Genomic DNA, 27,859 nt, shown 5'->3' with positions numbered 1-27,859 from the left:
AATACTAGTCCGAATAACAGGCAGGACACAACGTTAGCTCTTCTGAGTTTCCATTGTCTTGGCGGGTTAGTCCCTTTATATAGGCTGACATGTTTATTTGAACTAGGCAAAGTGGGTGGCAAGTCGATGAAAGTTGAGGAGCCTTTGCGTCTAAACACATTTTCTTAGCACACAAGCAGCATCGTCGTAATACCTTAATAGTATGAGAGGAGAGATTTGTGAATAATACTTTAAAGAATGAAAAGAGAATGTTTGTATTTTAAGACCTTGTGTGTCTCCTATATATATACAGTCTATTTATTTCTCATATTAATGACCCACAATATTTTGCACAATAAATAATGAAATCGTTTAAAGAAAGATATTAAAAGTGTATTGTCAAAAAATGATTTGCATATGATATGATTTTAACTTGCGCAAGTAATCCATATTAGAAAGATAAGTTATTAAAAACAAACAACCTAATTAGAAACATTAAAATATTTTGTAAGCAATGTAATAAATATGATATCAACATGCGCAAGTTTACCGTTTGAATAATAAGGAAAGTTTTTAATATTTGTCTTAATTCTAAATCTTGCCCAAGGGTAAACTAAATCGATAATATTTAATGATTTCAACTTGCGCAAGTAATCCATATTGTGAATAAGTGATTTGCATATTTAATGATTTCAACTTGCGCAAGTAATCCATATTAGAAAGGTAAGTTATTAAAAACAAATTTTGTCAATAAGTTATTTGTATATTTAATGATTTCAACTTGCGTAAGTAATCCATATTAGAAAGGTAAGTTATTAACAAACAACCTAATTAGTAATGGTGGGCACTTTACCCGATATCCGAAGTGGCACCCGAACCCGATCCGAAAATACATGTCAAGTTTTTTATTTAAAAAATTAACAAAAAATTACATCCAATTTTTTTTAAAAAATAATTAAATTAATGTCTTTTTAGTTTTAAATTTTTATGTCCAAATCTATTAACCATTCAATCTATTAAAAATAAAAAATTAGTTAACTGAAAGTTATATTTTTAAAAATAAGAAACTTGAGAAATGAAAATTTTCATTTTTTTTTTCAAAATCTAAATATCCGAACCCGATCTGAAATAACCGAATCCGAACTAAAAATACCCGAACCCGACCCGAAGTACAGAAAACCCGAACGGGTTCTACACCTCTATACCAAAATACTCGAAAATCCAAAATACCCGACCCGAACCCGAACGGATACCCGAACGTCCACCCCTAATAATTATAAACATTAAAATATTTTCTAAGCAAATGTAATTAATATGATATCAACATGCGCAAGTTTACTGTTTGAATAATAAGGAAAGTTTTTAATATTTGTCTTAGTTCTAAATCTTGCCCAAGGCTAAACTAAATCGATAATTATTATCCCCTAGCTATATATGGGCTTAACGAAATCGACAATAGTTTTGGGCTTGTCTACATAAGCGATTGATTAAAATAAATGAAAAATAAAATTCAAAAAAATCGACCAATAGAATTATAACAATTTTTCTGAGAAGCTCTATATTAATGTCATGTCAGCAGAAATCACTAAAGTGACTTCTCTTTTAATGTATAGGAGGACTATAAAGTTATTATTTTTTAAATTATTTTCAATTAATATATAGAGGATATAGAAAAATATTTAAATTTTACTCCTTATAATCTTTCTTCCTTCACTCAGAGCCTCCAAATTTTGGATTTGTCTTTTAGACACCCACAATCCAACATTAAATAGAGAATTACAAAGATGTTAAAACTCTATTAGCAGACGTATTAGGACCCTACATTTTAGAATATTACATTCTAAACCAAATTTGATTTAGACTTTTGCTGGTTCAGAATCGGATGGCTAATGAACTAATCGCGGCCCATTTAATTAATATATGCTCAAAATAGCCCAAACCCGCCCCATTCAGCTTCGTCAGCGAGTCGTGGCGAGAATCAGAGCGAAGAGAACGACGACGACTTCGGCGAGTCCCATCTCTGAGAAACTGATCTCCGGCTAGAAACAGTCCTCGGCGACATCGTCTCCATATCAGAGCAGTAACCACGCTCCAACCTCGACCCAGTTTTTCTCAGACCACCGCTGCTCTTGTTCTTTCTCAACCTGAACTTAGGTGTCGGGAAACACCCGAGTCCGGCAAAAGCAAAGTCCGGTCTGGGATCGGACTCGGATCGAGTACGGTTTAACTGCCAACGCTCCGAGAAAGCACGCGGGGAAGAACGGAAAGAAGGTCCCGAAGAGTAGAAACTAGAGTGCGACGGTGGTGGCGGTTTGAGCTTTGATGGAGTAGAGAAGGAAGGAGCGAGAGGAGATAAAGAACGGCTCTTGGATTTGGAGATGAAAGAAGACGACGGCGGAGAAAGCGCCGGCGGGAGAAATGGTTGAGAGTGAGACAATGGTTTTAAACGGAGAGGAGAGAGATAATTGGGAGGTTGGAGTTGGAGAAGAGGCGTGTTTCCGGGTGGGGTCTTGGGTACACCGGGTCGGATCTCCCAGCTGAAAGGCACAGTTCCTGGTCTCTTGAAAGAATCATCAATGACAATAATGGGCATTTGGTTTCGTTTATGAGTTTAGTTTTGCATTAAGAATGTGATTAGTGTCCTTATATTTGAACAAAAAACAGAAGATTGGAGAGAGGAAGAGAGATGAGAGGAAGATGGAGGTTGGTGGCGGGAAAGATTTGAGAAGTTCATCTGCGTAATTTGACTTGTTTCAATTTGTCCCCACCATTACCACAACTTTTCAATTATACAATGGCCACCATATCTAATATTCATCAAACTCTGTTTACTAGAATCTATCTTGACAAAAATTGCATCTTTTAATCTCTAGACCAGGGAGAACTGAGGCTATTATGAAGAGTCTACCCAAAAAGGATTTAATTTTTAACTAAATACATCTGAAAACGGCTTATTTTATTCAGTTTTGTTATAACACAATGCCACTGATATATATATCCCCTGTATATTAAAAGAGAAGTCACTTTAGTGATTTCTGCTGACGTGACATTAATATAGAGCTTCTCAGAAAAATTGTTATAATTCTATTGGTCGATTTTTTTAAATTTTATTTTTCATTTATTTTAATCAATTTGTCGATTTCGTTAAGCCCATATATAACTAGGGAATAATAATTATCGATTTAGTTTAGCCTTGGGTACCCGTTCGGGTTCGGATTGGATATTTCGGATTTTTGGGTATTTCGGTATAGAGGTGTAGAACCCGTTCGAGTATTTCTGTACTTCGGGTCTGGTTGGGGTATTTTTAGTTCGGATTCGATTATTTCGGATCGGGTTCGGATATTTAGATTTTGAAAAAAAAATTCATTTCTCAAGTTTCTTATATTTCAAAATATAACTTTCAGTTAACTAATTTTTTATTTTTAATAGATTGAATGGTTAATAGATTTGGACATAACATTTTAAAACTAAAAAGACATTAATTTAGTTATTTTTTTTTTAATTTTGGATGTAACTTTTTGTTAATTTTGGAGTAGCAAATCATTTTTTCCCATAATTGTATGTATATCATATGAACTTAAAGTATGTGTAGTATCAATATAAATATTTTATATAAAATGAGAGATGTAAACTAAAAATATAAGGTTAATTATACATATGCTCGGTTATCTTCGGATATCCATTCGGGTTCGGGTATTATCCGTTTGGGTTCGGGTATCCAATCTCTCCTTATTCAATACCCGTTCGGGTATTTTGCTACTTCGATTCGGATTTCAGTTCGGGTTTTTCGGATCGGGTTCGGGTGCCACTTTGGATATCGAGTAAAGTGCCCACCCCTACTAATTAGGTTGTTTGTTTTTAATAACTTACCTTTCTAATATGAATTACTTGCGCACGTTGAAATCATTAAATATGCAAATAACTTATTGACAAAATTTGTTTTTAATAACTTACCTTTCTAATATGTATTACTTGCGCAAGTTGAAATCATTAAATATGCAAATCACTTATTCACAATATGGATTATTTGCGCAAGTTGAAATCACTAAATTTTATCGACTTAGTTTACCCTTGGGCAAGATTTAGAATTAAGACAAATATTAAAAACTTTCCTTATTATTCAAACGGTAAACTTACGCATGTTGATATCATATTTATTACATTGCTTACAAAATATTTTAATGTTTCTAATTAGGTTGTTTGTTTTTAATAACTTACCTTTTTAATATGAATTACTTGCACAAGTTAAAATCATATCATATGCAAATCATTTTTTGACAATATACATTTAATATATTTCTTTAAACAATTTCATTATTTATTGTGAAAAATATTGTGCGTCATTAATATGAAAAATAAATCGACTGTATATATATAGGAAACATCCAAAGTCTTAAAATACAAACATTTTCTTTTCATTCTTTAAAGTATTATTCACAAATCTCTCCTCTCATAATATTAAAGTATTACGACGATCCCGCTTGTGTGCTAAGAAAAATGTGTTTAGACGCAAAGGCTCCTCATCTTTAGAACCTTGAACTAAACTCTTTGTGTCTTGTCTCCAAAATGTATGTCTGGTCTATTTTTTTCATGTGTTGAATACTGGTAACGACAATATGGTCTTCCTTTTTTTATATGTAGACCAGGTCGTGCGAGTGATAGTGATCTAGAAGACCTTGAACATACTGAGAAGCTTCGTCAAGTTAAAGCAGTTCTTGAAGAGGTTCTTTAATACTTTCTCTTTTTTGGTTGAATATAGTCCGGGGAAAGTATTACATTGTATCATTTAGTAAAACTATTTTATATCATTATGCATTTTTTATTTAATTCATGAGGTCATTTTCTCACAGCAGAGAACCTTTTGGAATGGCGTAGTGATACAAGCCTGAGCTATCAAAGGCTGTATGTTCCAAAGCAAGAGAGAAGGAGCCGATCTAACACAAGGGTGATCCGGATGGACTGATCTAATCAACCAAGAGGATCCGAACTGGAACTGTTTGATGGATTGAAGTGCACCACACGAGAGATGGAAGGCTCGTGATACAACACAAGGTTCCTCTAGGCCATGGAGGTACTGGTCTCACAAGGCAAAGAGAAGGAGGCGAGTTCTAGCTTGAGAGCTCTAGGGTTTTCTTTAAAAGAAAAGTTTATGTTTATTCAAAGTCTCCCCAAAAGTGGGTCTGCGAAAACATATAAATAGAACCAAGGGAACAGGCTCCACTTTGGTCACGAAAATACAAATAAGGAAACAAACTATAGTGTAAAACATGAAATAAGGTCATGAGTCTTCTTAGCCTTGGATCGAACTTAGCACTTGGTATAAGTGTGAAGCAAGTTGTGGCCTCGTTAAAAACCTCCTCTGGAAAACCCATTTGGGACAAAACCAAGAGTAAGGGAAAAAGAGCACACACAAAGAGCTTAGCCTAGTTGCTAGATTCGTCCAAGAGACTTGCTAGGCAAGTTGATCTTCCATGGTAATGATCATCAGGTTGGTGTGGCCTTGCTCCGAGATGAATGGCCACATAACCTCACTTGATGCTTGTTTCTCCTTAGCTGATCTTCCATGGTAATGATCATCAGGTTGGTGTGGCCTTGCTCCGAGATGAATGGCCACATAACCTCACTTGATGCTTGTTTCTCCTTAGCTGGTTCTTCACCCTTTAGTTCATCTTTCTTCAAGCTTGATTCACCAGCTAGTTTAACCTGTCCAAGATCAGAAGCAAGTATCATGCTTTCATTAAATTTATGTTGAAGTATCTTAGCTCTTTGTCTAGTGATAGCTCCCTTGAATACGGTTGGTACTGGCACTTCTTGAACTGTCTCTGATTTGGTTATGTTGCTGATCATGTCCTGGATATCAGGTTCAGTTAGGTCTGGTTCCGGCTCTGGTTGAATGTCCTCATCATTCCCTCCCTCTTCAAAAGGTTTTGACCTCAAAACTGGTTCATCTGCAAAACAAGGAGATAGATCAGTAACATTGAAAGTAGAAGACACATTCAACTCACCTGGCAGATCAAGACGGTAGGCATTGTTGTTGATCCTCTCAACAACTTGAAATGGGTCGTCTCCTCTTGGCTTCAGTTTGGAACTTCTCTGGTTAGGAAACCTTTCTTGCCGCATGTGTAACCAAACCCACTCTCCTGGTTCAAATACAATTTCCTTGCGGCCCTTGTTGGCATGTTTAGTGTACTGCTCAGTCCTCTTCTCCAAATTCTCTTGAACCTTCTGATGGAGTTCCTTGACGTAGGCAGCTTTTGCTTCCCCGGTAAGACTGACAACTTCAGCTGGAGGTAAAGGTTTAAGATCCAAAGGGGTTTTTGGGTTGAACCCATAGGCTGCCTCAAAGGGGGACATCTTGGTGGCTGAATGCTGAGCTCTGTTGTATGCAAATTCGATGAATGGGATACAATCAACCCAATTCTTCATGTTCTTCCCAATGGTTGCCCTAAGCAGCGTAGAGAGCGTCCTGTTGACAACTTCAGTTTGCCCATCAGTTTGGGGATGACAAGTAGTAGAGAATAGCAGCTTTGTACCCAACTTCTTCCATAGTGTTCTCCAAAAGTGGCTGAGGAACTTGGTGTCTCGGTCAGATACAATAGTCCTTGGCACCCCATGTAAGCGCACCACCTCCTTAAAGAACAGATCAGCTGTTTTGGACGCATCATTCACCTTGGCACAAGGTATGAAGTGTGCCATTTTGGAGAATCTGTCCACGACAACAAAGATTGAATCCTTGTGATGAATCTTTGGTAATCCTAGAACAAAATCCATGGAGATGTCTACCCAAGGAGCTGTAGGAATCGGCAGTGGCATGTAAAGGCCATGAGGCTGGACTCGAGACTTAGCCTTCTTGCAAGTTACACATCTTGCGCAATGAGATTCTACTGATTTCTTAAGATGCGGCCAATAGAAATGTTCCCTGACCACAGCGAGTGTCTTATCTACTCCAAAGTGACCCATGAGCCCTCCTCCGTGAGCCTCTCTAGTGATTAGATCTCTCAAGGAGCATTGAGGAATGCACAATCTCCTGCCCTTGAAAAGAAATCCCTCATGCAAGTAGAACTTTCCTTGTGGTCCTTTGGTGCAACTTGAGTAGATAGCAGCAAGATCCGGATCTTCTCCGTACAAACTTTTGATGAACTCAAATCCCAACACCTTTGCTTCCATGGTTGCAATCAAAGCATATCTCCTGGAGAGTGCATCTGCTACAATGTTCTCCTTGCCCTTCTTATACTTGATAATGTAGGGAAATGTCTCAATAAATTCTAACCAGCGCGCATGTCGCCTCTTGAGATTGGTTTGCCCTCTTAGATGTTTAAGGGTTTCATGGTCAGTGTGTACCACAAATTCTTTAGACAGCAGGTAGTGCTGCCATGTCTCCAAAGCTCTCACCAAGGCATACAGCTCTTTATCATAGGTCGGATAATTGAGAGCTGCTCCACCAAGCTTCTCACTGAAGTAAGCCACGGGTTTTCCTTCTTGAATAAGAACTGCCCCTATCCCAATCCCTGATGCATCACATTCTACTTCAAAGGTCTTGTTGAAGTCGGGTAAGACCAGTACTGGTGCATGGGTCAGGCGATACTTCAAGGTCTGAAAGGCTTCCTGTTGAGCTTTTTCCCAAATGAACCCAATACTCTTCTTCACCACAGCAGTAAGGGGTGCAGCTATGCTACTGAAATCCTTGACAAACCGCCTGTAGAAGCTAGCTAGACCATGGAAACTTCTGACTTGGCTGATGTTTGTTGGAGTTGGCCACTCTTGAATGGCCTTAACCTTCTCTTCATCAACCTGTAAGCCCTGTGAACTCACAACAAAACCTAGGAAGACAAGTTTATCAGTGCAGAATGTGCACTTCTTGAGGTTTGCATAAAGCCCTTCTTGTCGAAGTGTCTCTAGTACTTGCTCAAGATGTGTCACATGATCAAGTAAACTAGTACTGTAAATTAAAATGTCATCAAAATAAACCACAACAAACTTACTGATGTATGGTCTAAGAATGTGGTTCATGAGACGCATGAAGGTACTAGGAGCATTGCTAAGTCCAAATGGCATCACCATCCATTCATATAGACCTTGCTTTGTTTTAAAAGCTGTCTTCCACTCATCTCCCTCTTTCATTCTTACCTGATGGTACCCACTCTTAAGGTCAATCTTGGAGAAGATGGTGGCTCCGCTTAGCTCATCTAACATGTCATCAAGCCGTGGAATGGGGTGTCTGTACTTGATGGTAATGTTGTTGATGGCTCGGCAGTCTACACACATTCTCCATGTCCCGTCCTTCTTTGGTACAAGTAAGACAGGTACAGCGCAAGGACTGAGGCTCTCCCTCACGTATCCTTTGTCCAATAGGTCCTGAACTTGTCTCTCCAACTCCTTAGTCTCTTCCGGGTTCACCCTATAAGCCGGTTTGTTTGGCAGAGCAGCTCCTGGCACAAAATCTATCTGGTGCTCAATGCCTCGGAGTGGGGGTAAACCGTTTGGAATCTCCTCTGGAAACACATCTTTGAACATGTCAAGAAGCTTAGTAATCTCTGGATGAAGAATTAACTCATCAGAACCTGCACTCAAAAGCTCCTTAAAGATCATTAGTAGCATTGTGTGTTTGGTAGCAGCAGCCTTTCTTACGCAGCTAGGACGGATAAGAAAGTTTGATTTAACAGACTTTTCCTTTTCCTTAACCATTTGCAAATGAATTTCATGAACTTGTGCTGGGGTGAGAGGTGCTAAGCTTATCTTACGCTTATCATGCATGAATGTATACATATTAGTTCTACCATCATGCTTAGTTTCTCTATCCCACTGCCATGGTCTTCCTAACAATACATGTCCAGCTTGCATAGGGACTACATCACAAACTACTTCATCTTGATACTTACCAATGCTAAATGGAATGGTCACTTGTTCTTTAATTTTAAGCTCAACCTTATCATCTAACCACCTTAGCCTATATGGATGCGGATGCTTTGTCTTTTCTAGACCAAGTTTCTCTACCATGTAAGCACTAGCAGCATTAGTACAAGACCCACCATCTATGATAAGGTTACATACCTTGCCTTTTATGGTGCAACGGCTATGGAATATGTTTTCTCTTTGGATTGTCTCGGCGGGTTGTACTAGGACGCTAAGCACACGTCTGATCATCAAGCTCTCTCCCACATCAGCATATTCAACCTCTCCATACTCTTCTTGAATCTCAGGTACTTCTCCTTCATCACGAGACTCATAGCCATCATCAGTGAGCAGCATAACCCTCTGGTTTGGGCATTCTCTTGCCATGTGTCCTCGGCCTCTACATTTAAAACAGGTGATGTCTCTGGCACGTTGGGGGTTGGTAGTTTTGGCTGGCTCGGTTTTGTTGTCCTTCGTGGGTTCGGTGGTGCGAGGCTTAGGCCGGCTGTCTCCTTCAACCCCTTTTCCTTTGTCCACCGACTTGTTGTAGTTGCTATTGCTTGAATTCCAAGAAACTTGAGACTTGCCCTTGGAGCTCTTCTTCTTGATGTGTTGTTCAGCTTGGATAGCTAGATGGAACATGTCCTTCATGTCAGCATAAACATGTCTCTCCACCTTGCAGCTTAACCTCTCCTGTAAACCGTCAAGGAACTGAGCCATGGTAGCTTCCTCATCTTCATTAAGGTCCAAGCGGTTTCTTAGTTTCTCAAACTCTTCATAGTACTCTTCCACTGACTTGCTGCCTTGCTTGAGTGCCCGTAACTTCCTTTGCAAGTCTCTGTGAAAGTGTTGAGGCACAAACCGTTGCTTCATCGCATCTTTCATGTCTAACCAAGAGTCTAGTTGCCTCAGGCCGTTCCTTCTCCTATCGGAGCACAATCTATCCCACCAGGAAAGTGCATTGTCCGTGAGCTGAGCTACTGCCAAAGCAACTCTTTTAGGACCAGGGTGGTTATAGTAGGCAAAAATGTGATCCATCCTTTTCTCCCAGTCAAGGTAAGCTTCTGGATCAACCTTTCCAGCATAGCCGGGAGCATTCATCTTGATGTGCTCTGGCCCTTGGTTATAGTTTTGCTGGCGTGGAGCTCTCTGTGGCGGTAAGAAGTCTCCTTCTTCAAACCCTTGGTTGCGGTTTTGCCTGCGTGGGGCTCTTGGCCGGGGTAAGAAGTCCTCATCCTCTTCATCTTCTACGCCATAGTCATCTTGTTCCTCAGTTCTCCTTTGATTCTGGTTTTGGGGATAGAAAGGTCCGGGGTCATCTTCTGGTTGTTGATGAGTATTGCTAGCCTCCGGAATGTCATTGAAGTGTATTCCGGTTCTTCTTGGAGCTGTGCCCGTTGGCATTGTATTGGCCTGAGCTGTTCCAAAGTCAACTCGTCTCTGTGGCCTAATGACTGGCCTATGCTCAATCCGGTCCATCCTGCCTCCAAGTTCTTGTCTCATGTTCTTCATCTCTTCTTGCAGATCACGGAGAGCCTGCATCAAAGCTGCTTGAGTTTCATCTCCCATGGCGGCTGTTCTTCTTTGGCGTTACCTAACGAGAAAGAAACTTAGAACTTAGGTCGTGGTTGAAAGAAAGCAAAAAAAATGGAAAGATGCAATTTGATTCTTAATTAATTTTTTTTTTTTTTTAATCTTAAGAAATTAATATAACAAAAATAGAAAAGAAGAGTTGCAAGAAAAGCTTTTGGAAAGATTTTGAAAGTGGAATATAAAAAAAATGGCAAGTTCGGATATGCACTTAATACTAACACCTTTTATGATTTTTTTTTTGAATGAAAGAAGCGATCTAGAAACAACTAAGCTTGACAAGAATAAGAACAGGATGAACAAAACTCTTTTTATGGTTTTTTTTTTTTTATGAATGCAAAAAGAAATGAAACTAGTAACGAATGCAGATGAGAAAGATAAGGATAGATGCAACCTGATGCTGAAGGAACTTCAGCTCTGATACCAGAAATGATACAAGCCTGAGCTATCAAAGGCTGTATGTTCCAAAGCAAGAGAGAAGGAGCCGATCTAACACAAGGGTGATCCGGATGGACTGATCTAATCAACCAAGAGGATCCGAACTGGAACTGTTTGATGGATTGAAGTGCACCACACGAGAGATGGAAGGCTCGTGATACAACACAAGGTTCCTCTAGGCCATGGAGGTACTGGTCTCACAAGGCAAAGAGAAGGAGGCGAGTTCTAGCTTGAGAGCTCTAGGGTTTTCTTTAAAAGAAAAGTTTATGTTTATTCAAAAGTCTCCCCAAAAGTGGGTCTGCGAAAACATATAAATAGAACCAAGGGAACAGGCTCCACTTTGGTCACGAAAATACAAATAAGGAAACAAACTATAGTGTAAAACATGAAATAAGGTCATGAGTCTTCTTAGCCTTGGATCGAACTTAGCACTTGGTATAAGTGTGAAGCAAGTTGTGGCCTCGTTAAAAACCTTCTCTGGAAAACCCATTTGGGACAAAACCAAGAGTAAGGGAAAAAGAGCACACACAAAGAGCTTAGCCTAGTTGCTAGATTCGTCCAAGAGACTTGCTAGGCAAGTTGATCTTCCATGGTAATGATCATCAGGTTGGTGTGGCCTTGCTCCGAGATGAATGGCCACATAACCTCACTTGATGCTTGTTTCTCCTTAGCTGGTTCTTCACCCTTTAGTTCATCTTTCTTCAAGCTTGATTCACCAGCTAGTTTAACCTGTTCAAGATCAGAAGCAAGTATCATGCTTTCATTAAATTTATGTTGAAGTATCTTAGCTCTTTGTCTAGTGATAGCTCCCTTGAATACGGTTGGTACTGGCACTTCTTGAACTGTCTCTGATTTGGTTATGTTGCTGATCATGTCCTGGATATCAGGTTCAGTTAGGTCTGGTTCCGGCTCTGGTTGAATGTCCTCATCACGTAGGGAGGAAATTTCTCAGGGATATACAGGAAGGTTCAACTGAAGCCGCTGAAGTGGGATGGTGAAGGCGAAGAAGAAAGACCTGTAGAGGCCCTTATGATTCTTAAATACGGTGGTGTTCTAACTCACGCTGGTAGAAAACAGGTGTTTACATACTCTACCATTTAATTTGTCATTGTTATATATATATATATATATATATATATGTGTGTTTTCCAAATATGGAAGAATTGTTTAACTTATTGATGTTTTCTTCATCTGCATGCAGGCAGAAGAGCTTGGTAGATATAATTTTTTGTAGGTTTCTAATTGAATTTGCTTTCTTTATCGAGAAATGTACTTCATAATTTAATTTATGGATAATATTTCGATTTTTATTATATTTTCTTTTAATATGTCTACATAAATGTTTGTTTATTATTTATGGAAAAATAATATTATTCACCTAAAATAAAGAAATACGACATATATACAATACAATTCTAATTAATGATAATATAATATCTGTTACTTCTAAAACTATACACTCTTTATTCCATTTTTTGAATGAAAGTATCTTCGTAAACACACAAAATATTTTGTGACGTTGCAATTATACATACACACAATATATGCCTCTTCATACTGACGTTACTGTGTTCCCTCTTGTGAGGTGCGGGCCGGGAGGGAACACAGGGTGCGGACCGGTCATGTTCTTATGCCCGCATAGGGTGCGGGCCGATCACCTAGTAATCTATTATATAATAGGAGAGTTTCTCTTCCCCTAATGCGACACGTCAGCAATATGTGGGTCTCACTTTTAAAAAGTGTGAAAAATGTCAAATATATAGCTCGAACCCATGTTATTGAGATATAAACACCCACAATTATACCACTGCACCAAAGGTTACTCTTTGTACATTGATGGCTGAAACTAATATATATTATGAAGGCCAAAAACTAATATAACATTGTGGACCCCACCTCTCTTTTTTTTTAAATTGAAGGGTAACAAATGGACTTCAACAAAAAGTGAGCTTTGGGCTTATTGATTTTCTGTTTATTAGGCTTTGTATCTGCCCAAAGTGGTGATACGAACAAAGCTAAAAAGATTAGGGAAGCTGCCATCTTCACCATCTCCTTCGTCGGTTGTGATTCCCCTTCCGGCAATCAGCTATTATGGTCGATCTTTAAGGCTCTACGCACGTTTTGCGCCTACCAAACGCTTAGCTTCTCCTCTAACGCCTTCAGAGCTCTCATATATATAGAATCCCTCGAGGTAAAAGCTCCATATTGTCTCAAACTTTTCTTTCTCAGTTTTCTGATCGCTTTACTTTCTCACATCCGTCGCGAAAATGACTTATCTAGCTGCTCCAGCCGCCATTGCCACCGTTCCCTACTCCACCTTCAACTCTCTCCGCCTTGGAAGGTCCACTCAGTCCATTGTTGGTCGGCTCATCCGATTCTAGGATTCCAGGAACATTAACAAGAATGGAGAGTTTATGGGCATCACCATTCTCCTCCTTGATGAACTGGTGATGATTGTTTCTAACTTATTTTTTATCACTTTAACTCTGCTTTGCTTATTCTTTGTTCATATATGAAACGTATCTTCATGTTTTTGTTTTGGTTTTGTCTATGGGTTTTTTATGAACAACTAATGATTTTTCTCTGTTTTTCTTACATGATTCTGTGATCCATGGTTTCATCCCTGCAATCTCCAAACAAAATAGGAAAACTGAATGAATTATGTTTTTAGCAACCGTATCTAAAAGAAATAAAAGACATCTTACTTAACAAATTAAAACCTTTTCTTTTGACAACGGAATGATGCGGACGAAGCCTAACTGATGTAAGTAAACTCCTCTTCAATAACGCATCACACTATTATCGCTCCCCAATCTCACAAACTTAAGCTCTAATCAGGCCAGGGATCCCACAGGTGATGTTGTCCTGACAACGGAGAAAAAAAAAGAAAAATAACCTAACGTTTTTTTTTCTTTTCAGTTTTTAAGTTCAAATCAGGTTTTTGACATAGAGTCCCAAACATTTTAAACCCACAATTACTTTTTCATAATGTAAAAACGTCAACCTTCGTTTATGTTTTGTTAAACTATTTCACACAGGGGGCATATCTCCTTAGAAAGGGAGCCACTCGCCACGATGCTTCCAGTTTCACCATTCTTGAAACTCTTATGAACCACAAAGCCAATATAAGAGCTCTGTTTCAATCCAACGGGTGGATTTTGTCACAGACCACCGCTAAGCCTGAAGAGGGAAGAGAAGTGGAGTGCTGCGTTTTGGAAGATGGTTACTTGGAGTTTACAAGATGAAGATGGAACCCGTGACGAGGAAGACGAGGAGAAGTGTTACTTGGAATATCCTAACGTTGAGGATGTAGACAATGTGTGATCTTAGCGATGAAGATTAGTGTAGCTTTAATATATGCTACTACGGTCCTTGAGCTCCCTAACAAGTACTGTAAACAATGTGTATTTTGAAAAAATAAAATAATTTTGTAATACAAGTAGTTTGAAACTTTGAGTATTTATTTAAACAACGGATATATACAGAGTTGATAACTTGATATGGACCCCCAAATAAGTTGGTGCTGCGCTGTCATAATATCTGTCTTTTTAATTTCATATACCTGACGCAAGCTTCTTCATCTTTTTCCCTTTCCCTTTCCGTTGTTCCACGCTCTTTGTTTCATGTTTAGGCATTTTTCACATTCTCTATATTTTACCTTAATTATACTTTTTGAATTTTCTATCTGTTTTGGGAGATGTCTCTAACTTGAGTTAATCGTTAAAAGCTAGGATCAATTTTGTTGTCTTATTTCCGATAAATTTTATTCTTTAATTTGTACAAATCTTAAACAACACCAACATCCCGTAAATCATACCGTCCCACCGATATCCAAAGTAACCAGTCCCGCGCTTGCGCGGAGTCTCGGCACCTAGTACTAATAGTAATAGGTCGACAGACTTAAAGGGCTACAAAGATTTCAAATATAAATTATTTAAGTGCTCTAAAATAGAGTTACAGCACGCGTTCTTTCGTGGTCTAGACAGTGAAAAATGAAACCAAACAAAACAATTCAACCTTTGAAATGAAATCAATGACCCTTTTTCCCTACGTGAGACGCAAAAGGGTATAACCACTTAACTTTTGTCTTGCCTGCAAAAGATTACAGTTTTGTCTTAGAAACTGTACAAAGGCATTATGATGACATTTGTCAAAAAGTCTAACCAAATTTCAAACGACCACCATGGAATCAAGAAACGGAGCTTCATTATCGGAATTGTTGAAATAAAACACATTTGTATTGTTTGCACACATCTCACCACGACCCAAGCCCACGGCAAAATCTGAGGAGCTTACATTTGTTTTAGTTGGCGTTCTGTATTCGCCTATTGGGCTTAAGAGGCTTTCTTTTTCACTCCTGTTGGGCTTTTACATGTGACCAAATTCATCACACCTTCGAAACACTGCGTATCGTCTGTCTTCTAGTCTTTCGTCACTCGACGTTCTCTGTCGCCGACAGGTTTATAATCCTCCGGCGAGAAAAACCATTGTTCTACAAAACAACTGTTCCGAAAAGGTAAAGCCTACCATTGTCTGATAACATATAGATTATCTGTTTTCTGTATATATTGACTTTTGTTTTCATTTATGTACATCAACTGTTCGACGAAATGCCTCAATGATACATTTCCTTCTATGGGCTTACAGCTTTGCTGCTGTGTTCTGGATTCTACTCAATATGGCGATCATAGTTCTCAACAATCAATCAAGATTTGTATCTGCAAAGCTATATAGTACAAGTGGACAAGTCATTGACGTTGCGGAAGTAACAAAGAAAATATCCAAAGTAATGATGTCTTCTCCCCAACCGATTCTCGAATCAGCATTAGACCAAACCGGCTTAAGGGTCTCACCAGAAGTAGCAGAAGACATCCTCAACAGGTTCAGGAACGCTGGTCTGTTAGCATACAGATTCTTCCAGTGGTCCGAAAAGCAACGCCACTACGAACACAGCGTCCGTGCCTACCACATGATGATCGAATCCACGGCCAAGATAAAGCAGTACAAGCTCATGTGGGATCTCATCAACTCGATGAGGAAGAAGAAGATGTTAAACGTGGAGACTTTCTGTATAGTGATGAGGAAGTACGCGAGGGCGCAGAAGGTGGACGAGGCGGTTTACGCGTTTAACGTGATGGAGAAGTATGATTTGGCGCAGAATCTTGCTGCTTTTAATGGTTTGTTGAGTGCTTTGTGTAAGTCCAAGAACGTGAGGAAAGCTCAGGAGATCTTCGAGACGATGAGAGAGAGGTTTGTGCCTGACTCCAAAACTTATAGTATATTGCTTGGTGGATGGGGGAAAGAACCAAACTTGCCTAAGGCGAGAGAGGTGTTCAGGGAGATGATTGATGCTGGTTGCGAGCCTGATGTAGTGACTTACAGTACAATGGTTGATATATTGTGTAAAGCTGGAAGAGTCGATGAAGCTCTTGGGGTTGTGAGGAGTATGGATTCAAGGATCTGCAAGCCGACGAGTTTCATCTATAGTGTGCTTGTGCATACTTACGGAACAGAGAACCGTCTTGAAGAGGCTGTGGAGACGTTTCTAGAGATGGAGAGAAGTGGTGTAGAAGCAGATGTAGCGGTTTTTAACTCGTTGATAGGCGCGTTTTGCAAGGCGAATAAGATTAAGAATGTGTATAGGGTTTTGAAAGAGATGAAGAGTAAAGGTGTGACGCCTAACTCCAAGACATGTAACATCATTCTACGCCATCTGATAGAATGCGGTGAGAAAGACGAAGCGTTTGATGTGTTTAGGAAGATGATCAGAGTGTGTGAGCCAGATGCAGACACATACACGATGATGATAAAGATGTTTTGTGAGAAGAAAGAGATGGAGACTGCTAATAAAGTGTGGAGGCGCATGAGGAAAAAGGGTGTTTTTCCGAGTATGCATACTTTTGCTGTTCTTATTAATGGGTTGTGCGAGGAGGGTGATACTCAAAGGGCTTGTGTTTTGTTGGAGGAGATGATTGAGATGGGGATTAGACCATCGGGTGTGACGTTTGGGAGATTAAGACAGCTGCTTTTGAAAGAGAGTAGAGATGATGTGGTCAAGTTTCTTAATGAGAAGATGAATCTTTTGGTCAATGAGCCTTTGTGTGATTGACAAGTACATCTCACAGCAGCTGGTTCTAAGTGTTTTTGGACATGTTTGGTTTTTGTCTGATTGGCTTAGGATTCATTTCAATTGTTGTAAAGTTGTAATTGAAGTTGAAACCAGCAGATTGTTACGGTTCAGATTGTAAACTGGTTTTTGTCCTTTGGTTCATTATCAGAAACTGGTATTGGTCCATTGAATTAGGCATGCGGTTTTACCGAACCAAGATGTTCGGTTTTCTGGTCAGTTTGGTTAGGAGGTTTGGTTCAGTTCGGCAAGTTAAAAGAGTTTTTGGTTCGGTTTGGTAATTGCTTAGTTTGATTTTTTTTAAAACAAAATGGGTCGACGAGCTATTTCCCCACGAAAAGTACGACATAGCACCAGATGCCTCTCGAAGTATCGGCTCATTCTATATAATCCCCGAGAAAAAAGTTCACCTCTTATTTCTCCGTGGAACTTTGAATGAATACTTATATCCCCATGTACTTTTAGTTCGAAATCTGTAGACCCATCAAATTAGATTTATCGGTTAACTTGACTTAGGAGGTGTTATTGGTTTATATATTTTGATTGATTTAGAAATCCATATAGTATTTATAAATCCAAGTAACATATGCAAATCCGGAGGTTTTCCCTCGGATTTGAGTCTTTGTATTTTTAACTAAAAAATCCAAACAAATCCATTCAAATTCATTATAAAATCAAATATATTAGTAAATCCGTACAATTGAATAACACTTGATTTGATACAGAATTTATGAATCATTAAACCAATAACACATGATTTTAATACAGATTTGAAAATCATAGAACCAATAACACTAGATTTAGTTCGTATTTTTAAATCCATTAAAATAACCCCTACTTAATTAAAACCAAAAGCTTACTAAAATCGGCAATAGACCAATGTTTGACCCGATTAAGATCCGAAAACTTCAATCAAACCAGTATTAAAATCCCAGACCCGTTTAAGATCTTGTTCATCATCACTTACGGAGTACTGTTCATCATCACTTTCGTTTGGAAGCCAACCAAATATCAATTGTCATTGTGTATGAAGAGTTTATATCCAATAAATTTTGAAGCTTTCTTTAGAAACAGAGCACCCATTTTCACCAACATAACCAAAAGGTCTTAAACTACACGTCAAATTATGAGAAACTTTCTTCAGAAACAGAGCACTCATTTCTATGCGAAGTACTGTTCATCATCACTTTCGTTTGAAAATAACCTATTCTTGTTACAGTTCAACGTCAATTTCTAGTACTGTTCATCATCTTCTTCAATCATGAGTTTTATTTTAACAAAATATTTCTTTCTAATGGAGAAATTATGAGTAATCGCCATTGGCACCTTCTTCAACCCTTTCTCTTTCTCATCATCACTTTCTGGAAACTCATAATAACGAACAGAAGACTCATGGACGAAGTCTCGTGCCAATTGCTCTATTTCATTCTGATCATCTCCTCTGCTTCTTGGTCATAAGTATCATCACCATCTGCGTTTAATTCAAACGCCATTGAACTTCCCTTCTTCTTCAATCTTCTGTTTCAAGCTTCAGTTTAATCCTCTCTCCTCACAATTGTTTTTTAGGGTTTATATGTCAGATTTGGGATTTTCCAGACAGGGTCAACAGATCGGGTCAGTCATGGGTATATGGTTAGTCCTGAACCAGGTTTCGGTTCTGTTTAAGAGTTATATGGTTTGGTCTTGCGATTAACGATTTGAGTTTCATGGGAAAATAGGTCGAGAACTTTTCTCTCGAGGATATAGAATGAGTCAATATTTTGGGAGACATCTATGTCATAGTTTTCGTTGAGAAATAGTTTGTCTCCCCAAATAAAATATATTTTTTAACTAAAATTTTGAACCGAACTAACTAAAATAACTATTTTTAAATTTTTTACCAATTTAAACTGAAATTTAACCGAACTCAAGTTGGATATAAATTTTTGAAATCAAACTAGCAAAAAATTGAATCAAGCCAAACTTTTTTGGTTCAATTCGCTGAGTTTTTCAGCCAATTCAAGCTAACCGAATTTGAAAAGTCCGAACTAACCGACCCGAAGAATTCCAACATACCGAACCTGCGTGCCTAGATCGATTCATCATAAACTGGTTGGTTGTTCAGTCTTTCAGACAATAACGTTTCTACTTTGTTTCTAAGGCCGTGTGAACCTTCTTGATGAGCCAGAGTATTCAGGTTTTGGGTTATGCAAACCGGTTTTAATATTAAAAGTTTAGCATGGACACGTTAGCAAATAAAGAGTGATTAAAAGTTAAAACTATAGAATATAATCAACCCAAAGTTGTTAAAACGTAAAAAATGGGTGAAAGAAATTAAGATTTATATAAGATAGTTTGACTTTTGATAATACAGTTAATTAGTTTACAATAAATTGCACTTGAAGTTGGCTCCTCTGCGTCGATGGAAAGCCAAAAATATATCGTAGACCATGACGTGTAATATCTTTCTATGTACATTGATTCTGTTATCCATGCAATTTGATTTACATGCAATGTCGGTAACGGTTAAGAGAAGTGAAAGATTAAAGACTTAATAAGTTAATATGGTCAATTAGTTACTCCAAAATACATGGAAGCAAACCGACCACGTCTCACTGTTTACTTTGCGGACTAAGTACATTTAGTTAATGTGTCTTCATTTTCTCCGGAAGTAAATATATTCGTGATGAAAGTTTTATTAATATGAATTAACACCATAGAGTCAAGCAGCAAAACAAGAAGATAATGTTTTTTCTTTTGTTAATTTATATATAGTTTATATAAGTAGTAATACGCCCACTAGGTTTTAGTCCATAGATTCGATTGCTGCAACATAAAAGAGACATAGATTACTCAGCCCCATGTGATTCACTCAATCGTCCTTCAAGACTAAATAATCCAATATTTTCTTACTTTTTATTACATACTCAATTTAACTAAAACACAAGAATTAAAAAGTATTGTTAAAAATATATATTCAAACAATTTAACCAATAGTAAATAAAGTTATAATAAATTTTGTCACACCATTTTCGGTAAAGTCAAATTAACATTTATTACATATATTAAAAAATTCTTAGATAACTTACATTCTAAAAGGAGAGGAGAATATAGGTTTCTTCAAAAATAAATTAAATAGTAGTTATATAGTTTTCAGTATTATTTTTATGTTTATTTTTGTTGTCAGTATTATTATTACTCGTTGATCCTACTAAACCAGTGGCACGGGGGAATGCATTTGGATGATAAAGTATCTACAGTTTTATTTTACTTAAAGAAAATGAACGATTATTAACCAATAATTTAATAACACAAACACCACTTCCAAGTTCCAAGTGTAGTCCCATGTGATCATGGACGGCTTTGCTTTTTAACAATTTGGAAAGAAAGGTCCTTTTTATTGTGGATTTAGTTTATGCTTGCTTTGATTGTTTGGTATATGTATATATATATATAATTACTATATTTATTAGGGTTTATAATGGCGCAATGACTGTATGCATGTGAAATAGCATATCAACTAATACATAGCCATGAAATGATGCATAAATAAATAATGTCAATATATACTACTAGCAAACACAACACAGATATTCATATAACAAAATCACTATCATAACTACTAGCAAAATCAAATAATTATGAGATGGAAATGTATTAATAACAACTAAACTAATAGCAAACATATAACAGCGATCCATATAACAAAACACTGTCATAACTACTAACAAAAACAAATAATTATGAGATGGAAATGCATTAATAATGTCAATAATACTAGCAAACATACAACAGAGAGATCCATATAGCAACTCACTATCATAACTACTAGCAAAATCAAATAATTAAGACCTAATTCTAACTCTATATCACAAGCTATGATAATTTACGATCTATCATGCATGCAGAAGAAGAAAACATTTATGCACACACATGCACCGACAAGTACAACTCCGGGAGTACATCAGTACATCAAAAACAAACATAGATAAATAATCTGTTAAACAGTCAACCACTTCAACTTTTCAGACATGATCTATTTTCTAATTTCTACCGACTTTGACCGAAACTTAAAATTTGCAACAAAATTAGATTATTTGATCATCATTAGTTGCAATATTTATCTCAATATCTTTTTCTTTTTTTTTTTTTTGCAAAATATTGATCTCAATATCTATTTTGATAATACTAAAAGATCATTCAAAATTGAATATTATATATATATATATATATATATATATATATGAATTTGTTACAGTGTTTTTATTCAGACAGACAAAGGCATTGAGATTTGGCCTTAAAGACAAAATGAAGCATCACCTGCTCATGTGCACTGCAGAGATGGCTGTGCTGTAAAGACCATTATTTCAGCTAATAACTTTCCTCTATCATTTTTTGTGTTTATCTTCTACTATGACGACAAAAAGAAAATTATCTTCCACTATTATATTTAGTAGCTTTACAAAAAAATGTATATGTTTTTTACATTGATATCAGTATGGGAATAAATCCTTCATGTTCCTAATTTGTCCACGCATACCATGGAAACAAAAGTCTATTTAATTATTTTTTAGATATAATTCGCAAACCTATTATTACTTTCCACGTTCATAACTAATAAGTTAAGAAGATGCTTCAATTATATAAAACGGAGATCTATGTCTCTTTTTTTTTTTTGCTAAATAATGTCTCTTTCTCTTTATGTTAAGTAATCATGTATGATTTGATTTATCCCATTATAATTTTAAAGTGAAGGCGTATGATTAAGGACTAACCTTAAAATAACCTCTACTATTTTTAATTTGTTAAGTGCATACTTCATGATGTTGAACTTTCGCTTATTTTTTATCTGACATCCTAAACAACATGTTTACTGTGTGGTCCTGAACTCCTGATCACTATTGAGATTATCATTTTTATAAACTTTTTAAAAAATCATTTTATAAACTAAGATAGTTTAGTTTAATTCACAGGAGTTTAGTTTGATTCACAGTTTATTTTAACTGGCTTTCATCACAATTTTTTTATTCCAAAATAAAATATCTACATTTAATCTACTCACTAAATCCATGACATAATATGTTTTTCCGGTATGAATGTTAAGAAATGATGGTCATAGTTAGACATAATAAGTCTATGACATAATAGAGATGATTGGTTAAGATTTATCTCCATAGTTTAGTTTTATTTACTTTTAAATCACTAAACTTTAATAATTATGTTGTAGTTTTTTTTTTTTGCTACATCTTCTTTTATAGGCTGTAGAATCTGTAAAATGAAAAAAATTATCTATAATATAAAATAAATTTGATAATCATAATAAAAACATTTATAAATATTTTAATTTAATTTTGGTGTTTTTAAATTATTGAAATATTTTAAATAATAATAAATTTTGATAATTTATAAAAAGTATTAATATAAACTATTTTAATTGATAAAAGTAATTATTTTATATATACAATAAAAATAATTATTTTATATATACATCACATATTTCACATATTTTATTTTAAAATATTTACAACCTATAGCTTATAGCTACAACAAATTTAACTACAACAAAAGTTTTTGCAAAAAAAAAAAAATCTACAGCAACAACATTAGAACTACAACCGATTTATCTACGACTAAACTTTTACTGAAAGCCATAGTCGAACCAAAGATCACCAATATTGTTGATTCACAAAATAGAAGAATATCTCTATCTATGCAGTCATCTATATTCGGATTGAAGAGCAATGAAACAAAACATCTTGAACCGGTAAATTACATTAGCGCATTTGCATTAAAAAATATTATAGATCTATGTTGTTGATTTAAGATACCCGTTCAATAAATCTAATAGTATCCGTTAAAACTAGACGGGATTAGTACTTTATAAAAATTAAAAACAACAAAGTTAAAAATGCTTCGGTTGTAATGTCGTAATTAAAAATTACAAAATGATTTTGGTAAAATATTATGATGACATTAGTGTTATTTTAGTGAATATTTTACAATACATGTATTTGGTAATTTTGTAAATGGATGTGTTGGTATTTGAAATCCACTTTTATTCTTTGAACAATGAAATAGTTTTTTAGCAAAATAAAATAAAATGAATTAGTCTTATTCGGTCAAAAAATGAAATAGTCTGATTCAGTTTTTGAAGGAATTAAAATGATATTTTCATTGAGATTGCCATGCAAATAGTAAATAGTCTTCATAAGTAGGTACGTGTACGTATGAATAACATATCGGTCAAAGCCTGACGAGATCATAAATGTCCAAATATTACGCAAATGTAACTCTTTTTACCATTTTTAATGCATAAAAACTAAAAGTCAAGTAGATTAGGTGGACTAAACTGAAACTGATACTACATAACAATCAAATCTCCTAAACACATCGGTTTCAGTGCATATAATTTATTTTAACCTTTCTTAAACATGAATGTAATATTCAAAGGTATAGTTAGGCTCTTTAGCATATCAATAATTAAATAAAACAAATAATACAATCATAACGTAAAAATGAACAGTTGACAATTTAAATCTAATTTCTTTAGAGAGAAAAACAAAAAACAAAACGAGAAAAAATCTGGGAGTAGTATAAATACATGTCTAAGCTTTCCATAATCCTCACAACTAAATCTAATTAAGAAAAAAACAGAGTCTGTCTTTGACTTTCCAAAAACAGAGCCTTTTTTTTTGCCTTAACACACATCAATGGCGATTCCTGTGATTGATTTCTCCAAGATCAATGGCGAAGAAAGGGAGAAAACACTCTCTGAAATCGCTAAAGCTTGCGAAGAATGGGGGTTTTTCCAGGTTCGAACTTTGTAATAACAAAAAACAAAAACAGAGCTTTATCTCTCTGTTCTTATGAGCTTATGTCTCTTTCTTTTCTCTGTGCAGCTGGTGAACCATGGGATCCCATTGGAGCTTCTTAACAAGGTGAAGAAGCTGGCCTCAGATTGCTACAAAACAGAGAGAGAAGAAGCGTTCAAGACCTCAACTCCCGTGAAGCTACTCAACGAGTTGCTTGAGAAAAACTCTGGAGAGAAGCTCGAGAACGTTGACTGGGAAGATGTCTTCACTCTATTAGACCACAACCAAAACGAATGGCCATCCAACACTTCTGGCCTCAAGTAAACAAAACAACTTATCTCTCATGTCTCAAATTCGATTCAAAGGTTGTAACTTTATGTGCTCTGTTTCTGAAAAAAACAGAGAGACGATGGTAGAATACAGAGAAGAAGTGAGGAAACTAGCGAGCAAGATGATGGAAGTGATGGACGAGAACTTGGGTTTGCCTAAAGGTTACATAAAGAAAGCTTTTAACGAAGGCATGGAAGACGGAGAAGAGACGGCTTTCTTTGGAACCAAAGTTAGCCATTACCCACCTTGTCCTCATCCAGAGCTTGTCAATGGCCTTAGGTCTCATACCGATGCAGGAGGTGTCGTTTTGTTGTTCCAAGACGATGAGTACGATGGCCTTCAAGTGTTGAAAGATGGAGAGTGGATCGATGTTCAGCCGATGCCTAATGCTATTGTTATCAACACTGGTGATCAGATTGAAGTTCTTAGCAACGGAAGGTAACATCTATTAGCTTTTTAATTAGACCGGTTTGGTTTATTTGAAGTTAAACCGGAATAACGAACATTGATTTTGGGTTTAGTATTTGAACTGAAATGGGATTTGGGCTTTGGTAGGTACAAGAGTGCATGGCACAGGGTGTTGGCGAGGGAGGAAGGAAACAGGAGGTCCATTGCTTCCTTCTACAATCCGTCGTACAAGGCGGCCATTGGGCCAGCGGCGGAGGAAGGAAGTGAGAAGAAGTATCCAAAGTTTGTGTTTGGAGATTATATGGATGTCTATGCAAACCAGAAGTTCATGCCTAAGGAGCCTCGTTTTCTTGCTGTGAAGACTCTCTAAATGTTGTTAATTGAATCACTCTTTTATTCAACGTCATGATGTATTTTCACTTTTAAGTTATTAAATGCCAAGTTTAATAATTGATAATTTGGCATCCTATGTTTTCTGGCTTTGTATTCTTTTTTTCATGTGATGTATGAATCTTTGTTGTCACTTGTGTTCTTAGTAACTGTCTGTCTTACATATGATTTGTGCGACTTTGATGCAACCAACCGGATGATTGCTTTTGCGACATTTACAAATACATGGTGACCACCTGCCCAGGACCAGCTTAACATTGTTATAAGGCAAAAAAGTTTTTTTATCCTCTACGAAAGTTATATTCACATAATGTTTAAAATATTTTTAAAATTTAATCATTAATATTTTGTGTATTTTGTGATGAAAATAAAACTATATACATATCAAATATTTTTGGGCCCTTTTCTATTTTATTTATTATATTTATAATTTTTTATATAAAAATATAGATTTATAAAACAATTGGACCCCTTAACTATTAATATACGAGGAACACGGGATTGGTGCCGAGGCGGTCGCACTGCTTATACCTCACTATCAGCTCTTTTTTTATGTTAAGCTGCTGCGTGTTCTGACTTTAACGATTAGCATCTGCCTTCCTGAAAGATCTTTCTCGTAGCCAACAACCTGCAAATTTTCTTTGTCAAGTGGTAGAATCACAAGTTTTTAGGCTGTATACGCAGGTATAAGATGCAACAAGTTCCCCCACCACAGAGACTACCTTCGTAGAGTAACAAACTCAATGTTGAAAGGAAGATACATTTTACAAGAACATGGTTAAACTACTAGCAGAATTAAGATATAAACTGGAACATGAGAGTTACCCGCTCAAGCAAGCAAAGATTAAGAGTCAGCTATTTGGAATCAAGTTTAGGTGCAGTTTTTTTTTTTTTTTTTTTTTTAAATTCAGAACTGGGATTTAGAAACCTGACTATTATCCAGACTTGTAAAGATTTAACTATGGAAAACTCCAAAGGTATTATTTTCAGAGTAAGAGTTATATAACCTGCGATTCGGTCTGCGTCTCACTAAAGTTTCCGTAAGTATCTCCTGGCGGATTACGAGTACCCTGAAAACACACATCAGAGAGTTAAATAAGGTAAACATGAATTCTTATATGAGCAGCGTTTAAATTTGAGACACCATTAATTTCACTACACACCCTCCATATTCGTTCTGCCATGCCACGGTATTATACAGAAACATCAGATATACATGCGGATTTGCAATTAATGAATATAAGTCTGGCTACCTGTTTATCCACTTTACTTGTTTGCTCCAACAGATCCTCAGTAGTATCAGCCACATCAGGAACTTCACGACCACTTGCTACTACGTCATTTCCACAACCAATGGCATCTCCTGACGAGCAAAGTAACTTGGTTGGAAACGCATCACTTTCTTCACCATCTCTCAAAAGTTTTGCCTTCTTACTACCACGGAAAAACCTGTTCCCTTCCAGTTTCAACGAGTTTGTTGTCCACCTCACCTTTACGGCAGCTATTGTCCCTTGAGGCCATTGGCACAGACTATGTATGAAACTGACTTGTCAAGCCAAACCCTGCATCTCGGTCTTGTGTAGTCAATTCCTTTGGATGAAAGTTATCTGGAGAAACAACTTTGATTCGTTACATTCAAAGATCACATGTCACTGAAACTGTTTGAAAGACATAAGTCTCACCTGACTAACGCATTCATAAACCCAGTCAGCTGTCAAGAGTAATCTATCCTTGTCTTCATAATGGGAGACACATACCGGTCAAGACCTCTCGGAAGTGTAACAAAAGTGGTTGTGCATTGGTAGTAGTATATATATATATATAACCATAGTCATCCCGCGAAGAGCTGCCACCACCGCCACCGTGAAGGCGAAAACCCCTTCCCTTCTCTTGGTTGAAAAGTATTTGATCATACATAACCTCCCCCGCCTTTTCCTCCGGTAGACGCCATTCCAAGAGCGACTCTTGAGTCAAGATATATAAGCGACTTTTCTTGGTTGAAAAGTATTTGTCTCGACTCATCTTAGCTTTTCTTCCCCATAGCTGCATCCATCCGTTCCTTTGGCCCTTCCCTTTCTCTCTCTCTCGCGGTCATAATTAAACAACTTGGTCTACGTTTTCAGATCGAGCTCTCAACTCCTACTCTTTTCTTTCCTTCTCCTATTGCACCTTTGACCGCGCACATCGAAAAATCCTCTCTCTATCCTTCTACTCAGCTACATACAGAGCCTCATCTTAACGTTTATCGAGAGGGATAGATAGTCGTAACCTTTCGGATTTTTCCAGTTTAAAATACATGGAGGGATCTTCCACTCTCGCTGCTGATCTTTAACGGTACTGAACAACACGAATCTCAGGGAAAACACCACCGTCTCCAAAGTCCTCAGGGTATCAACCTTGCCCGCTTTAGGTAAGCAGGTACTGACTGATTCACGGAGGATTTCTCGGATTCGGATTCAGTGAAACGGTTTTTGAACCATGGAGCGTTGGAATGGTCGTAAAACGTCTGTGCTGTTGTTGGTTTGGCTGGAGGTAAAAAGGGATTTAAGAGACGGACGCCATAATGAATTATAAGACAAAATCAATCGGTGACAGATTGAGAAAGTAATTAAAGGGTGAGGTCTTTGGTTCGAATAACACCAAGCGCATCAATACGGGGGAGTCAATAAGAGTTCACATGTGAAGGTTAGAATTGGTGTCCTGCAGGACTGTGAGCGGTCCACGGGACAGGTTGTCTGTCACATAAACATTAAAACCTATATTTCTCTTGCACTCTCTATCTTTCTCTCTTCTGATAACGCTTGGATGGCTTATTAGATTCGACCTCCAATCTATTTACAACTGACCAGAAAAGGAGCGTCTTTTCCTTCTTCTTTTTTTTTTTGTTTAGCACAAGATTCTTATTTTTTGTTTA

At 36.9% G+C, this 27,859-nt stretch overlaps 3 protein-coding genes across 3 annotated transcripts; 2 read left to right on the top strand and 1 right to left on the bottom strand.

Annotated features, from left to right (window-relative positions):
* Positions 1–1,319: 1,319 nt before the first annotated feature.
* Positions 1,320–3,147, bottom strand: LOC106422062 (protocadherin-15-like). Its single transcript, XM_013862884.3, has one exon. The coding sequence runs from the start codon at positions 2,570–2,572 to the stop codon at positions 1,958–1,960; it is 615 nt and encodes a 204-aa protein (XP_013718338.2). The 5' UTR covers positions 2,573–3,147; the 3' UTR covers positions 1,320–1,957.
* Positions 3,148–15,248: 12,101 nt separating this feature from the next.
* On the top strand, positions 15,249–17,194 carry LOC106385997 (pentatricopeptide repeat-containing protein At1g77360, mitochondrial). The gene is made up of 2 exons (XM_013825897.3): positions 15,249–15,415; positions 15,547–17,194. The coding sequence occupies exon 2, from the start codon at positions 15,578–15,580 to the stop codon at positions 17,006–17,008; it is 1,431 nt and encodes a 476-aa protein (XP_013681351.2). The 5' UTR covers positions 15,249–15,415; positions 15,547–15,577; the 3' UTR covers positions 17,009–17,194.
* A 6,436-nt stretch (positions 17,195–23,630) lies between these two features.
* On the top strand, positions 23,631–25,078 carry LOC106385998 (1-aminocyclopropane-1-carboxylate oxidase 5). Its single transcript, XM_013825898.3, has 4 exons — positions 23,631–23,817; positions 23,905–24,137; positions 24,220–24,585; positions 24,703–25,078. Exons 1-4 carry the CDS (start codon positions 23,716–23,718, stop codon positions 24,923–24,925), a joined length of 924 nt encoding a protein of 307 aa, XP_013681352.2. The 5' UTR covers positions 23,631–23,715; the 3' UTR covers positions 24,926–25,078.
* Positions 25,079–27,859: the final 2,781 nt, after the last annotated feature.

This window comes from Brassica napus, chromosome C2 (assembly GCF_020379485.1).
Source record: "Brassica napus cultivar Da-Ae chromosome C2, Da-Ae, whole genome shotgun sequence".
NCBI lineage: Eukaryota > Viridiplantae > Streptophyta > Magnoliopsida > Brassicales > Brassicaceae > Brassica > Brassica napus.
This window is presented reverse-complemented; position numbering and strand designations above follow the sequence as displayed.

Bases quoted from the DNA above. Each gene is read 5' to 3' on its own strand.
- LOC106422062 (XM_013862884.3), bottom strand. From the start codon at position 2,572: ATGCCCATTATTGTCATTGATGATTCTTTCAAGAGACCAGGAACTGTG.
- LOC106385997 (XM_013825897.3), top strand. From the start codon at position 15,578: ATGGCGATCATAGTTCTCAACAATCAATCAAGATTTGTATCTGCAAAG.
- LOC106385998 (XM_013825898.3), top strand. From the start codon at position 23,716: ATGGCGATTCCTGTGATTGATTTCTCCAAGATCAATGGCGAAGAAAGG. The intron at 23,818-23,904 runs GTTCGAACTTTG...TTCTCTGTGCAG, and splicing joins AAGAATGGGGGTTTTTCCAG to CTGGTGAACCATGGGATCCC. The intron at 24,138-24,219 runs GTAAACAAAACA...TGAAAAAAACAG, and splicing joins TCCAACACTTCTGGCCTCAA to AGAGACGATGGTAGAATACA.